Source organism: Olea europaea, chromosome 11 (assembly GCF_002742605.1).
Source record: "Olea europaea var. sylvestris chromosome 11, O_europaea_v1, whole genome shotgun sequence".
NCBI lineage: Eukaryota > Viridiplantae > Streptophyta > Magnoliopsida > Lamiales > Oleaceae > Olea > Olea europaea.
In genome coordinates, this window is record NC_036247.1 from 29,483,562 (window position 1) to 29,499,588 (window position 16,027).

Consider the following 16,027-nt stretch of genomic DNA (forward strand, 5'->3'; position numbering starts at 1 on the left):
GGTAACCAAGTCTAGAGTGCCAAGTATCAATGGTTGTGGTTACTCCTGCAGCAGCTACCGGACAATGAACTTTGGATTGAAAATTCTTTCTACTAGCAAGAGGATAAAGCCCATTCTCAACCTATCCTTGGTGCAATATTCTATGTGTCACTTTTTCCATCACAGTGAAATCAAAGCCAGTTAATACAAAGTAGCAATTATTATCTAAACAGAATTTGTTTATAGACAAAAGATTGGTAGACGCATGAGGACAATGTAGGATATTATTCAAATGGAAATTGGAGGGTCCTATTTGCAAAGAGGTAGAGCTAGTGCTTTTTATTATCAAACCTGAGCCATTACCTATAGTAACAGTCTGATCCATTGAAGGGCTGCTGATGAGTCAAGGTCTCAACTTCTGATGTAACATGAGTGTTGGCTCCACTGTCTGCATACCAGATCTGATGCTCATATGTTGCATTACTCTCAGCCACCATTGCAGTAAGTTCAGTAGGTGGATGTCTCCCCTGAAAGGAATAATCAAACCTATGATAACAATCAATGGCTGTGTGACAAGTTTTTCCACAGATTTGACAAAGTAGTTAGTCGTAATTAGAGGATTGGGTTGGCTATGATCTAGTGTGCTATACAAAGGAACCTAATGCATTAGGTATGGAACGAGCAGCAGGTAGTCCTGTTGGAGGGAGACCTGAGGACTTTGTCTTCTTTGGAGGAACTCTCTTGTTGGCAAGAAATGCAAAGGTAGATTGAGCAATAAGAGAGGTTCGCTGCGCATCTACCTAGGTCTCATGATTAAAGTCCTAAAGAGTGAAGGTTATGAATGAGATAAAATCAGAATTAAGACCTCCAATGATATAGGATAATATAAACTTCATCCAAGATTGGAGTTGACGTTTTAGGTGAGCAATTTTAGAACTTGATTGGCTGGAAAAGCATGATTGGAGAGCATGCCAAACAGATTTGGAGCTGTTAAGGCTATAGACAATACCAAGTAGTTTCTCCAAAATTGTGGAAAGAATAATGTTGAGCAAGGCTTGGTCCTTGCGGTACCATGCTTCATATGCAGGATTAAGAAGATCATCTATAAGAGGTTTGTTGGGAGTGCGAATAGAACCATCTACATACCCCATTAGGTCATGAAAGGTTCAAATTGGGATTTCCATCAAAAATAATTTGGACCTTCGAGCTTGGCTAAGACAGTTAAAGAATTAGCTTGTATTGTGTAGGTGTTTGGAGAGGTAGTCATAGTGTAGAAGTTTCACAGGAAAAAGAAAGGTGATAGCTTATTTCTTGCTCTGATACCAAGAAAGAATCAATAACAAGATGAATTGTTTTGGCCAAGATACCAAAACTATTGTATTGATATCCTTAAATACATAAGAGTTTAACAATTTAAAAAAAATAAAGGAGTGATTGACTCTACAACTAGCACAAGGCTATAATTGGAGAATGAGTGTTTGACTCTAATTTTGAAGGAGTGACTGACTCATTCCAAAATTAGTCAATGTAACAATAGCCACTATTAACAATACAAGAAGTTTACTTAGGAAAATACATGCAAGGACTTTGCATTAATGCATTAAGAAATGCCTAACTTTTAGCCAGAATAGGTAAGCATACTGTCCTAGTTGTGAACCAAATTTCATTGACATCAACCAAGCACACATTATGATGAGACAAGGGAAAGAGTAATCATAGCACCAAATAAAATAACTACAAGTGCAGCAATTATCAAAAAGTGCAAGTAGAAATAGAAGTACCATGTAATTAAAGCCCTAATTTACAACTACTATTTTCGAAAAAGAATGTTTTGAATAGTGATTTTTAGAAGAATATATGGCTAAATAATAGGGAAAAAAATTTTGGATTTATGTGGGGATATTTTAATGTATGAATGTGTGGTTGAAAATATATATGTAGCAAAAAGAATTTGAAAATAATGGTTGTCAAACAGGGCAAAATTAAGTTCGTTACCTCGTTAAACTTATTGAGTAACAATTCTATCAAAGATGCTCTAGAAATCTCAAGATAAGCAACAATAGCTTTGCCACTACCAGAACATGAAAAGTATGAGTTATAATAGTTAACTTTCATATTAGGAATATCAAATAACTTCCCAAAATTGTACATGTATACATCAAGAGACCTAGGAAAAAAAGAGACAAATAGCTAACCAAGCTGGAACACATAGAACAAACGAGAAATAAAGGCTTTCATCTTATCCCTCTTTATTCTTTCTTACTGTATTTCTATAGCTGTCATTAAAATATCCCTGTTCTTGTTTCCTCTGGAAGGCTTAACTTGTGAGTTTAAAAGGGACCATTGTAAGAAGTTAAACTATGATTAAGGGCTCATTAATTTCGAGCCCATTATTGTAATAACTTGCATATATACACAAGTAAATAGAATTATGCGGTGAGCTACATCTTCTATCCCTCCCAAAAAAAAGAAAGAAACTCAGTATTCCACTGGTAGAAGAATATAAAGTAAAAATCATAACCAAGTATACAGTAAAGAATATTGTTTTGATACTTTAAAAGAGTCAATAATGCATTATGTTGGAGAATAAAATTTTACAATGTATAGTAATTTACTCTCTACTAAATGAAAGAAAAACATATAAAGTTTCTAAAATGTGCGGTATAATTGAAACAAACACTATGTTGATCTAGCAATTCAATTTAATTTTAATTTTTGACATGATCAATTGGATCATCACTAGATTAATGATTATGTGAAATTAAAAGTTCAAATGGATATTCAATGAAGAACCAGAAACTTCTTCAATCTAATAAATTCTTATCTATTATTTCTTCACTTTATTGATAATTTGAAAATTAATTAGGGTAACAAAAGGGGCCCACTCATCATTCACATTGATTATCTAAATATTATTTGTATCTAATAGATTGTTACATATACTATATGATTGCATGATGTTAGCAACTTGAATTGGGAAAGGAAATGTTGATATTATCTTCATTTCCCAAAAAAATAATTACTTTAACCAATGAACTACATGTTCTTAAAATGAATAGAAATTTAGTGAGTGCAGGTCTTGTAGGAAAATGGGACACCAAAAGTGTTTATGAGTCAAAAAACTTGTACTATCCCTAAATGTAAAATTTGTTGAAAAATGTTATTCTTGTGAATGAATGGTCAAATTGTATACCATTAACAATGTTAATAACAAAGTTGATTTTGCTTACTTGGTTGATTCTTTTACATTATGGCATACTAGATTAGGTCACATAAGAGCTAATACCATGAAAAAAATGTTAAATTGTAACATGATTTAGTATGATGTAAAAAAAGCCTATAAATGTAAAACATTTGTCAAATCTAAAATGATTAAGAAGCCTTATCAAAGTGTGAATAGGACTTCTCACATTTTAAAACCTATGCATTCGGACATATGTGTACTAAATGGTATGTTAACTAGAGGAGGAAATAAGTATTTTATTACCTTTATAGATGATCACTCTAGACATACTTATGTTTATTTAATAAAACATTTGATATGTTTACGACTTATAAAAATGAAGTTAAAAATCACTTAAATAAGAAAATAAAAACTCTAAGAAGTGATAGAGGGGGTGAATATTTTTCTAATGATTTTTATTTTAACTTATTTTGTGAACAATAAAGCATAGTACATCAGTGTTCTGCACCTAAGATACCCTGAACAAAAATGGCTTGGTTGAAAGGAAAATTAGAATATTAATTGAAATGATAAATGCAATATTAACATATGCTAAGTTACCATTTAATTTGTGGGGTAAAGCCTTGTTGAGTACATGTAGAATATTAAATAGAATTCCTTCATAATTTACAAAGGTTTCTCCTTACTTTGCATATTGTAAGAACACGGATCCTAAAAGGACTAAGTTAAGTCTAATAGGCATTAAATGTGCCTTTGTTGAATATGCTAGTAATAGCAAATCATATAGATTTTTAAATTTGGAGACCAATGTTATAATTGAATCAAATGACATGGAGTTTTTGGAGAATTAACTATATTAGGATGACGAGTTAAAAGAAACACTCATAAAGAGATTCTTAGCTCTAGTGGAACACAAGATATCTTTTAAAGATATTAATGAATCTAGTGAGCCCTGAAAAAGTAAAACAACTTGAATAAAAAAGACTTTTAGGAACAGATGAAGTTGATTCTTAACTTATTTCACTTTATTTAGTAGAGAGAAATCATAAGAATTTTGTAAGAACAATAAATTTTGTTTTACAAGTGAAAATCGATCCTAAAACCTATAGAAAAGATATCACTTCTCATGATAGCATCTTTTGAAAAGATGCAATTAAGGATAAAATGGGTTCAATTATATCAAACAATAAGTGGGAACTTGTTGATTTCCCACCTTGGTCTAAATATGTAGGTTGTAAATGGGTGTTCAGTAGAAAATGTAATGTAGATGGTTCTCTTAATAACTTTAAAGTTAGATTAGTAAATAAAGGTTATCGAACAAAGGAAAGGAATAGATTATTTTGATACTTATGCCTGATAGCTAAAATAATATTAATTATGATATTATTCTCATTAGCTTCCATATATGACATGCATATTCATCAAATGGATGTCAAGATGACATTCTTAAATAGAGATCTCAATGAGAAGGCTTATATGGACCAAGCTAAAGGGTTTGTTTTACCCGAAAATGAATACAAGGTGTGCAAGCTAGTAAAATCATTATATGGTTTAAAATAGGCACATAAGAAATTACATGAAAAATTGACTTAGCAGTTATTTCATTTGGCTTTCGTACATATTAGTGTAGAATAAGTGTTTATACTTGAAAGTATGTGATAAATATTCTATATGAAGCGTTGATTATGAATAATCATATGGATGGAATAAAAGAAGAGGTTTCTATATTCCACGTTCAAGATGAATGATCTTGGACAGGTGGATATCATATTAGACATTAAAGTTACTAAAATTAATGGGGGTTACATTTGATTCAATCACATCATATTGAGAATGTAACAAATAAGTTCGAATATTTGAATATAAAAAAGTATAGTATCCTTCTTGATCCAAGTTCAAAGCTTATAAAGAATGATGGAAGAGTAATCACTCAATTGGAGTATGTAGGTGCTATAGGGAGTCTAATGTATGGGGTTCAATGCATAAGACCCGACATATCATTTGTGATTAGCAAACTTAGTAGGTTTACTAGTAACTCGAGCAAGGAACATTGTCAGGTCATTGGGAGAGTTCTTGGTTATTTAAAGAAAATAAAAAAAACTTAGGTCTTCAATATTCTAAGTTCCCAGCTATGTTAGAAGAATTTATTGATGCTAGTTGAATATCTTCCACTAGAGAGACTGGTTGGTGTTTACTCTTTGAGGAGGTGTAGTTCTTGGAAATATAAGAAACAAACATGCATAACATATTCAACCATGGAATTTGAATTTATGGCATTATTAGATAACAGGAAAAAAGTTGAGTGGCTAAACACATGTTATATGAGATACCTTTTGAAGAATACATCTTTGATATCTACCATATGTGATGGTCAAACCACATTAGCAAAGACATATAATGAGGAATACAATGGGAAGTCTAGATATATAAGTCAAGCCACATTAGCAAAACACATGAACTTCGAAATGGCACTGCCTCAATAGAGAGCTAGAGTTTCTCTCTTAAAAGTTCAACGAATAGGATGAGCCCAATGTTATATTAGCGTTAAGCGAGTTTGAGAAACTTGTAGACACATGAAATTTGTGTATGTGTTTTTACTGGTATTATCACAAGGAATATCTAGTTTAAAGTTATCGTGCTACCTTTAATTTTGATGATAATTTGTGAGAATCATATTATCATTATATTCAAATTGAAAGATATCTAATATGTATGCGTAAATGTTACTACTTTGAATATGTGTATCATTATCTAGTTGAACAAGTGGAAGATTGTTGTAATTTGTGTTCAATTTATAATGAAGAGTATATTGACATGATAATACATCCATGTAAGTGTGTAGAGTAGAGGGAAAAAATGAGGAGCTAGAATTTTGGCTTGGGCGAGTGCCCAACGTCGCTTTCAATAACTCAAGACCAAAACCTTGGCCTGGGTGATTGACCAAGCAAATTTGAGTTCGAAATTTCTTCGTTTTTAAACACATTTTCATGAAAAAATTGCTTCTTTTCATGAACCTTTGAGGCATTTTCATGATGTATGATTGAGAATCTATATATATGAGATAGGTTTCATTCCTCTACATAATTGTTACATCACCAACAATCGATCATTCTATTCATAGAGAGTTTTACAAATGTTTCTTAATATATTCATCTGTTTAAGCGTTCTTCATGTTCGAAGGAGAAAATACAAGTGCTTGGTATCTTTCTTTTTCTAAGGCTTGTTAAATCCTATAAACCATTTACCATGAATGCCATGGATCCTTTTAAGCATAAAAAATAATCCTAGAGAGGGCAAATTTAGTTTACGCGTTCAAGCTATTTTCTAGTGTTTGCTACTTCTATTGATTTTCTTCTCCATTGTCCTTGAAGGATCCAATTTTTTTTATTTTTTATTTTTCAATAGATAATGACTCTATTCCAATCCAGGTTCTATCTTCAACCAAACATTATGTAGTCCCAACAATCTTTTTGACTTCAATGTCGACACACAAATTAATGATTTTATCATTCCTGCAACAGTTCAATTGAATTCCAATATTTCTCTTATTCCTTAAATTTAACAGTTACTAAGGGCCCGTTTGGCACGACTTTTATTTTGACTTTTACTTCTTGTAGAAGAGCTTTTGGAGAAAGCTATTTTAATTTTTGTTTGAAAATTAATATTTAAAATCACTTCCCATTCCGGAAGTGCTTTTGGAGGAAGCCAAAAAAATCAGCTTCCTCTAAAAGCTCTTCTAACCTCTAAAAGCACTTTAAACAAAAATAGTCAAACGGTCCAAAAGCGGCTTTTGACTTTCAAAAGCTTCTTTTGGCTTTTCAAAAGCCATCCCAAACGGGCCTGAATCTTCTTATTGAACAGTGCATGCATTTAGAAGCTAAGACTGCGTCTGCAATTGATAATCATTTGGCCTTTGTTACACAAGTCCACGTGACTCAAACCAATCATATGATGTTGATGATGGGTGATGACTTCCAATATCAATATGCTTAGTCTTGGTTCAAGCAAATGGACAAACTAATTCATTCACATTAACAAGTTATTTTTTTTGCTTCTTTGCTTTCCTATCGGAATTTTTTTTTTTTTTTTTTTTTTTTTTTTGGAAGAGGCATTGAGAATAATGATATCTTTTGATAGAAATCTAGACAAAGTGTTTTCCAATTGATTTTCTATAGATGTAGATAATGCTAATGCATACTGGACTAGTTATTTTACAAGTCGACCAAACTTGAAGCAATATATTCGTTTTTTGAGTAGATATTATCATGTAACATTGTACAATTCCATTCTTTTAAAATCACTACAAAGTGTCTATACGTTTTAGGACATATTAAGAAAACCACTTCTAAAACTGTAACAATCATCGTACAAAGCACGATTCCCACTATTATTTTTAAAAAGTAAAAGAAACATGATTCCCACTATTATTTGGACTTAAAAATATAGACGTTTAATAGTTGTTTTAAACAATTATACCCTAATTTATTGTATATTTCATTTATTAGGTAAAACTCGATAGAAGAAAATGGAATTGAAAGAAAGAAGCAAAAATGAATTGAAAAAAATGTGCAAGATCCAAAGTTTAGGGACTAAAGTGTAAATACTTAAAAGTTATATCGTACCTCATGATAAAGATTCTAGAATGCTAGGGGTCAATTAGATGCAATAGAAGTAAAATAATAATAATAATAATAATAATAATAATAATAATAATAATAATAATAATAATAATAATAATATATAAATAAATAAATAAATAAAAATTGAAATGTAATCAAAATATTTTCACAAATCAATTTTCAATTGTACGAGTATATTCCAGGTTTTAAGTTAGACATTGAGACCTGTTTCATATAGTAAATGATCGAATTGGAAAAAAGCTATCTCTAACAAAGTTATAGCCTTTTGAATTATCTTTACAACGCACTTTGAATTGCCTTAATTAGATATTAAAATAAAAAGTTATAATAAAAATATTGAATAATGCGCAAAGTTGGAGAAGCAAGTGGCGTCGAGGCACCACCAAGCAGGGGTCGAGATGCCCACTCTTAGGAATAGAGGGCAGATCAATGGCGTCATGTAGGCTTCGCACGTCACCAAATGGGGTTTTGAAGTGTAGTTCATCTTTTTAAAAGCCTAATTCAACTAAAACTCTTCCAAGAGTTGAAGAAAATATAAATACAACTCTAGAACACACTATTTGGGGGAAAGAAAAACACTTAGTCATCAAAATCAAAGAGCAAAGGCTATGATTTGAAGACTTTTGAGGTTGAAGAATATTCTTAGTACAAATCCAATTCTTTCCATGATCAAGATTTCGAAGCTCGGGTTATGAACTCTATACTTTTTGTTTTTCTTTCATTATTATGAGTTCTAAATTCATAGTTATCGCAAACAATATAATCTATGTATGACACTTTATTTTTATTTTTTTATTTTTTTATTCAAGATTTTAGTTCTTTAAATGCATATGTGTTGATTTTATTCATGAGTTTAAGGCTTTGAAATCTTTGACCAATTATTCAAAGCTTTTGTGAATCTCTTACAAATCGAAAGGTTGGTTTTAGATTTAGATCATATAGTGAAATTCGATAATTTAGTATGAAAAGTAGAGATACTTATGTTAGTTAATGTAGTCATTAACATGGATTCGTAAAACATAATTGCGTTTAACTAAAATTGATTCACATGGAGATATAAAATTGAATTAGTTAAATAGATTTAATGAGAACTCGAGACGGATAAATTGAATACTTTAAAAGAATTCGACCGAACACTATAATAATAATGAATCTTGATTGACGAATTAAAAGGGATCCATAAGTAAATTGTAAGTCTTAGCATCCACATTCATACTTTTAAAACCCAAATTCGATAAATTGTGTATGTTAGATAATTTATTTTAGATAGAATAATTTAGACACCACTTACAAACATTATTATTTGTTTTCGATCAAATTAAAGTGTTAGATAGTAGTCCTTGTGGAAACGATATCTGGACTTCTTGATCCAGTATATTACTTGTTACAGTTCCTTTATTGACGGGATAAAAAAATCGACAACAAAACATTACGAGTCTATGTGAATAATTTTGATTGAAAATGAATTTTAAAAAAAATTAAAAATTGAGGCAAATGCGGACTAATAATAGAGATTTAACTTGTAGAACCATGCTACAATTTTAGAATAATTGAAATAACGGCTGACATAATTGGTCTGTGTATACAATAATATTTTGAACAGTGCCACCTGAAATAATTGGTCTGTGTATAATACAATAATATTTTGAACAATGCCCTGCGTACACGGCATTGTGCTACAAGAGGCTTACAGGCCCTCTCATTGTAGTTGTAGGTCGGTCCCACCGACTTTCATTAAAAAATAAATAAATTTGTGCGGATCCCGCACTTGTGTTTGTCTTGACTGACCTCTGTAATTGCCCCTGTACGTGAAGCGCGACCCTAATATTTTTCATCTAATCACCTCCTACTACTTAAATTTCTGGCATTGCTTTTGACATTATTCTTCATGCAAAGGTTTAACCTCAACTTGTACATGAACGTTCATGTGACAGATTGACGAGACATCGACGATAAGATCACGGGTTAGTTGGGAATCTAATTAGAGAATTGACAGTTCACAAGCAGGTTCTACTACCAATGCAGGATCCTCACATTTTTGTATTCTTTATTATTATAAATTGACTTATGTTCTTTATTATAAATTGACTTGGATTGTAAAGTTGACTTGGATTTAGGATCTCTACATTTTTATATTCTTTATTATACAGTTGACTGTATTTATGTGCAGGTAGCTGTAGACAATCCACTGAACAAACTCAATAAATTTATATACATGCCCCTCAGGCATAATTCAGTGATGCAAAAAACAGATGTGAGGTACTCTCAACCTTGCTGACAGTCCCCGTTGTGAGGGTTCGATTCCTGAGATATGGAATTGAACTCTTTGTAGGTAGCACTGTACGAGCAAACTCTTATTCTCTAGCCTGTTGGGACACATCTCACGATTAACCTCCTTCAAGATGCTCCAGGGACGAGACGGTAAGGGACACTCAAGGTTGGGGTTCAACATTTTCAATAAATTTATATACAGAATTAATAGAATCAATTGCATAATTTACAAAATATAACCCAAACAAAGACCATGAACATTTGTGATTAACGTGAAGTACGAAATTTGGAAGCATAATTTAAGGAGGCACATGATGGTTGTCTAACAGCATTAAATTTACAGCATCCAGTACATTATGACGAAAAATAGCCATCAAGTCAATAAAACGTTTCATTGAATTAGGACTTTTTTTTTCTCCGTCAAATGTTGCATACAGTCTAAGGTTTGATTTTCAAGTAATAAGCCCATTTTTATTTTTATTTTTATTTTTATTAAGCTTGATTTCAATAAGCATATATTTAAGTTTCTTTTTATTCACTGAAATTATAAATTGATAAAAATGAATAATGGATAAATGAATAACAGTTATAGATCCTATAAAATACGTATTAATTTTTTATTTTTATTTTTTCACTTTATAAAAGAAACCCATGCAAAGGCCAAGTCAAAACGAGTTTAAAGAATGAGGCCCAAAGGCTTATGAATCATATCGTTTGTTGGCTCTTAAAGGTATTGAAGAAGTTCCCAACAAACCTATGCCAATATATCGATCTTTGAACTTATAGCGGGTCCTTCGGAAATGGGAATGGAATCCCAAACCAAGCACAGCAAAAGCAAGCCAAAAGTGAAAATTAAGTATTTTAAGCTTGGCCAAACATGCACTTAAAATCTGTGTGCATGAGCAGTGTCTTTGCCTATGTTTTGTTAATGAACCTATCTATACATTTGTGAGACTCACAAATATTACTTATTTATCTACCACTCATGTTTATTTAAAAACAGAACCAATTATAAACGCTTTTCAAACAAGCTTTTAATTTTACACTTTAACAAGTAAAAACTTTTAGTTCCCCTTTGATTTGGATAAAAATTAGGTTTTTAGTAAATTTTGATAAAAATTGATGAAATATATGATTGGAAATGAGTATGAAAAAAACAAGTTATAAAAAATGAAAGTCAACATGGGCTTAATATTTCTATTAGATCAACTAATGGAGTCGGACGTAGTGTTAACTGCAATAAAAACATAATTTTGAAAAGGATCAAATTGAAATAAAATAAAGTTGGAGGACTAAAATAAAACTTGGATAGGAGAAGAATGATCCAAGTTATTGAAAAATATGTAAGCCATCTTTAAAGTTGGCACCGCAAGGCGACAACCATAGAGGAACTTTTCATGTCTGAATTCAAGTATAAAACATAAGTTTATCTGGAGTTTGTGTTGAGCTAAAACTGCAGTTGAGAGATCAGTTGTGAAGACGATGGAGCTGATCGTGTCGAGATCCCAGGGTAGAAATGGTGAGTGATGGGCATTGTTAAGCGCTTGTAATATTTGCTTATTAACTTTGATAATGAAGATGTATGTAAGCATCCATTTCCCTTGATATGAAAGCAGGTTTGGACAGACCAAGAGGGATACAAGAAGCGCGCAACGCATTAATGAATGGCAGCTGGAATGATGTTGAGAGATTCTTCCATCAGCATGGCGAAGAAGCATTCAAATTCAAGCTAACTGCATCTGGAGAGACAGCACTTCACGTGGCCATCAAGGGAAGACGGCACAGACAAGGGTTTTTCTTTATCAGGAAGCTGATTGAAATATATCCTTCAGACTTACTGGCTGAGATGGACAACTCCGGCAATACAGCTCTTCATGCGGTGGCACAGCTTGGAAATGTCAAAACAGCCTGCCTACTCGTGAACAAAAGTCGCATTTTGCTAAGTCTTCTCAACAATGATCAATTGTTGCCAATCCAAGTAGCTGCAAATCGAGGTCGTAAAGAGATGACTTCATACTTGTTAACTATCAGCATGACAGATGAATTTAATTCTAGTCTACTCAATGGTGCACATGGAGCGAGGGTTTTGCAATCTTTAGTAAATGCAAGATATTGTGGTGAGTACGTAAAGTTATTGCTCATACATAGATAGAGTTGTTGGAAAAATATCCCACTACAAAAAGCATACACATAAATTTAATACTTTGAAAACGAGACAATAAATTTTATTTTATTTTATTTTTTTTCTCTCACTCAACTTTCTCTACACAAATTGGAAAGCTCAACATACGCCTACCCGAGCATACCAGTCCGTTTCTTCTATTTTATCTTGCCTTAATTTTTTCTCCCTACAATCGAAAGTCTCTTAACTCTCTTTCGTGTGTCGCCATATTGCTGGACAAAGCTAATAGACTCACTGCCCCTGCACACCAACGCGACCTCTTTCTCTTTAGCTTTTCCTCCCTCCTTGGCTGCCTCTCTCCTCGAATTCCTTTTACAGCTCGTGTCGCTTCATCCTGGATATTGCATTGATTTATAACTTCAATTTTTTTGGCATGGTAAGTTGGTAAATTCAATACTTTACTTCTTTTCATTTCCTTCTTCAGCCAACCAGCCACCGAACTCTTACACGAGTGCGGTGGTGCTTCATGCCCGAATGAAAAATCTCATATATTTATATAAATAGTCCTCCAAATCTTTGTTATGTTTTACATGGACCCTTAATTTTAATTTGAGTCAAACCAATTATCACATCAACTCCATTCCCAATTTCCCAAGTACAAGGTGAATGCCATCGTATTGTGGTTGTGTATGCTGATGTATGTTGCGATGATCAATTTTTAATGAACATATGAAGCTTCGCAAACAAAATGTTTGTCTAATCTTGAAATATTTCTGGGATGAAAAATTTTGAAACTGATGTACTGTTTCTTGCATGTAGATTTGGCTCTCCAATTGCTTCAATTCGACCCAAAATTGGCATGGGAAGATATCTGTCCATTGGAGCTGATGGCCGAGGACCCTTCTGTTTTCCCAAGTGGAACATACTTCGGCATTTGGGAGTCCTTAATCTGTACTTGTTAGTCTCCATCACACACTTAATCATTATCAAATATCTGTTCATTGGTAGAGTACTGTCTTCTTATTTCTATTTAATTACAGCTGAAGGACTTCGTTTTGAGCCGTGGATCGAATTGTCCTTCATGGCTTCTTGCCACTTATCAGAGTAGGAACATGAAATAACTTGATTCTATGAGATTGGTCTACAACATGACCAATATCATCGACACTCTCACCAAGAAAGGACATAATCACCCAATAAAATTGATCTTCTCTTTGAGAGGGTGTGATGTGGACTTCCAGAGGAGGCTTTTCAGTTGTAACAAAACATTTATAATGAATTCATGTGAGAACCCGAAACAAATAGATGATTTTCAAGCCCTTTATATATTGATGCTTTTTCAATGTTTTAAACCTGTTCCGTCATCGACCCGGAAAAGTGAAAAGTAAACTGTTAAGGGTCTAATGGGTCGGCTAATTAGATAATTTTCAAGCCCTTTATTTATTTAATGTTTTAAACCTGTTCCGTCATTGGCCTGGAAAAGTAAACTGCTAAGGGTCTAATGTTTCAGCCAATGGATATTGATGCTGATTGGGATGCCAAATAGTTTACAAAATGAGGACATGACAAAATACCAAATTTTTCTATTCCTAAACTGCATAGGTGTTCCAAGAATCAATTTCCAAGAGGAAAGTACTTAATATGTTTGTTTTGTACAATTACCTTAATCGATATTCAGCATAGCAATCCATGTTTAGCAAGAGTTTACTTTTTAAAGTCTTCACAAGCTTGGTTTTCTTTTCTTTTGCAGTGTGCCCAGAGACACCAGGAAGACTATGGAAAATACTCGAAGTTTTAGGTAAGAAATATGCTCAGGCAATCACTTATGACTTTAACATACAAAGATTATTTAGCTGTGAAGTAATGGGATTTCTTGCAACTACAGTACCACATATGAAGCGTGTTCATCACATAAAATTGATGCATCATCAAGCCCTTCAACTAGTCACACGTATATGCTCAACTATTAGAACTTCTGGAAATGATGAAGCTTCCTCAGTACTTAAAAGGTCATTTCTTTTAGGGGTACAGAATGGAGTAGAAGAGATAGTCACTGAAATTCTAGATTCCTTTCCTGCCTCAATAAACTTTACAGATGAAGAGAAGCATTCTGTATTTCATCTTGCTGTGATGTACCGTCGTGAAAAGGTTTTTAAGGTTCTTCAAGAGAAGAATGTTGAACAGGATAAGAAGTTCTCAACTGATAATAAGCGTAATAATATACTGCATTTAGCGGGATACTTAGCCCGTCAAGACTTACTCGATCTTAATCGCGGAGCGATTCTTCAAATGCAGTATGAACTCAGGTGGTTTAAGGTAATATATTCTTACTCTTCATATATTTATTTATATCCAGGCTGGTAGGCAGTACCTGTGTCTGGGTCCACTTCAATTTGATGTCAGTAAAATTCAGATAAAATGCTTAAAAGGGTTTCTGATCAAATTTTTTGGAACATTTCTGCTCTTTTTTTTACCTGCATCCAGCAAATGCATTCACCTAGAATCATTTAGCACTTAAAGTGAATCATTGACGAGATTTCTCATTTTTGCTGCCTCTCTGAATACAAAAATTGATCTACGATAAAACTTTTTTGCTTGATGCAGGAATTGGAGAGAATTGTATCGCCTAAAGAAATTAAATCGAAGAATTTTAAAGGGAAAACACCACTAGCCATCTTCAATGAAGAGCACTTTCGCATGGCTGAAAATGAAATAAAATGGATCACAGGAATGGCTACTGCATGCTCAGTTGTAGCATCACTCATTGCCACAGTGGCATTTGCTGCTGCAATCACCGTACCTGGAGGGAACGACAACAGTAGTGGCCTCCCCATTTTCTCTGACCGGACGTCCTTCTTAATCTTTGCCACTTCAGATTCTCTTGCACTTGTCTCATCTATTACTACTGTTTTATCCTTCTTATCCATTTTTACTTCCCGCTTTGGAGTTAATGATTTTCTTAATACCTTGCCCAGCAGATTGATAATCGGCCTAATTTCCTTGCTCTTCTCTGTAATATCTCTAATGGTTGCCTTTAGTACTACTATATTTCTGGTGTACGCTAAGAAGAATCCCATGTTTGTTGTACCAATAATCACAATAACTTGCGCACCAGTGACCTTCTTTATCAAACTGCAGCTTCCTCCCCTCCTCAATATGATCAAATCCACCTATGGTCCAGACCTTTTTGGTTAGTAGATATTTCCCTGCAATATCTCTTGAACTCTATTAGCACTTGAGATATTTGAATCCGTTTCGAGTAAAAATCTCGTTGAATACATTTCAGATGTTTTAATTCAGTTGTTTAGTTTTGATGGGTCTGTTTGGAGTTTGATTGAGTCAATTTGAATTTATGTATTTTCCTTTCTTTAGCATTGTATGAATGTTGAACAAAATTTCCAGATCAATGAACTAACATTATTATTTCTCAATATTCATCTTCTCTACAAATTTGCAGTAGCCATATCAGCAAATGTACCCTTTGCTGTTCCATTCCCAAACTAAGACAATAAGGCTATCCTTTTAAGAAAAGATAAAAAAGAAATCAAATTATGAAAACAGAATTACAAAAATAAAATCTCGATGAACTTGCAAATGTCATTGCAGAATTAATAGAAAATGCTATTTAACTACCTGGTAAGAGTTCATAAATATTTGTCCATAACTTGTTTCTGACACGTTTAATCACACTTCAATATCTCTGTGCATGTATCCTAGGAAGAATGGATACGGATATTTAATTTGAATACGATATGTGTACATCGATACGACTTTCTAAAAAAAATTAGGAAACTTGGATACGTGTTTTTAAATTAACATAATGTCATTAAA

The 16,027-nt window shown here is 32.9% G+C and overlaps 1 protein-coding gene across 1 annotated transcript; it reads left to right on the forward strand.

Moving 5' to 3' along the window:
- The first annotated feature begins 11,458 nt into the window (after window positions 1–11,458).
- LOC111404006 lies at window positions 11,459–15,768 on the forward strand. Its single transcript, XM_023032704.1, has 6 exons — window positions 11,459–11,593; window positions 11,691–12,191; window positions 13,016–13,153; window positions 13,947–13,994; window positions 14,082–14,512; window positions 14,801–15,768. Exons 1-6 carry the CDS (start codon window positions 11,557–11,559, stop codon window positions 15,389–15,391), a joined length of 1,746 nt encoding a protein of 581 aa, XP_022888472.1. The 5' UTR covers window positions 11,459–11,556; the 3' UTR covers window positions 15,392–15,768.
- The last annotated feature ends 259 nt before the right edge of the window (window positions 15,769–16,027 follow it).

Coding starts and splice junctions, on each gene's coding strand:
- LOC111404006 (XM_023032704.1), top strand. CDS start 11,557: ATGGAGCTGATCGTGTCGAGATCCCAGGGTAGAAATG. Junction 11,594..11,690: donor GAGATCCCAGGGTAGAAATG/GTGAGTGATGGG, acceptor ATATGAAAGCAG/GTTTGGACAGACCAAGAGGG. Junction 13,995..14,081: donor GAAAATACTCGAAGTTTTAG/GTAAGAAATATG, acceptor TTGCAACTACAG/TACCACATATGAAGCGTGTT.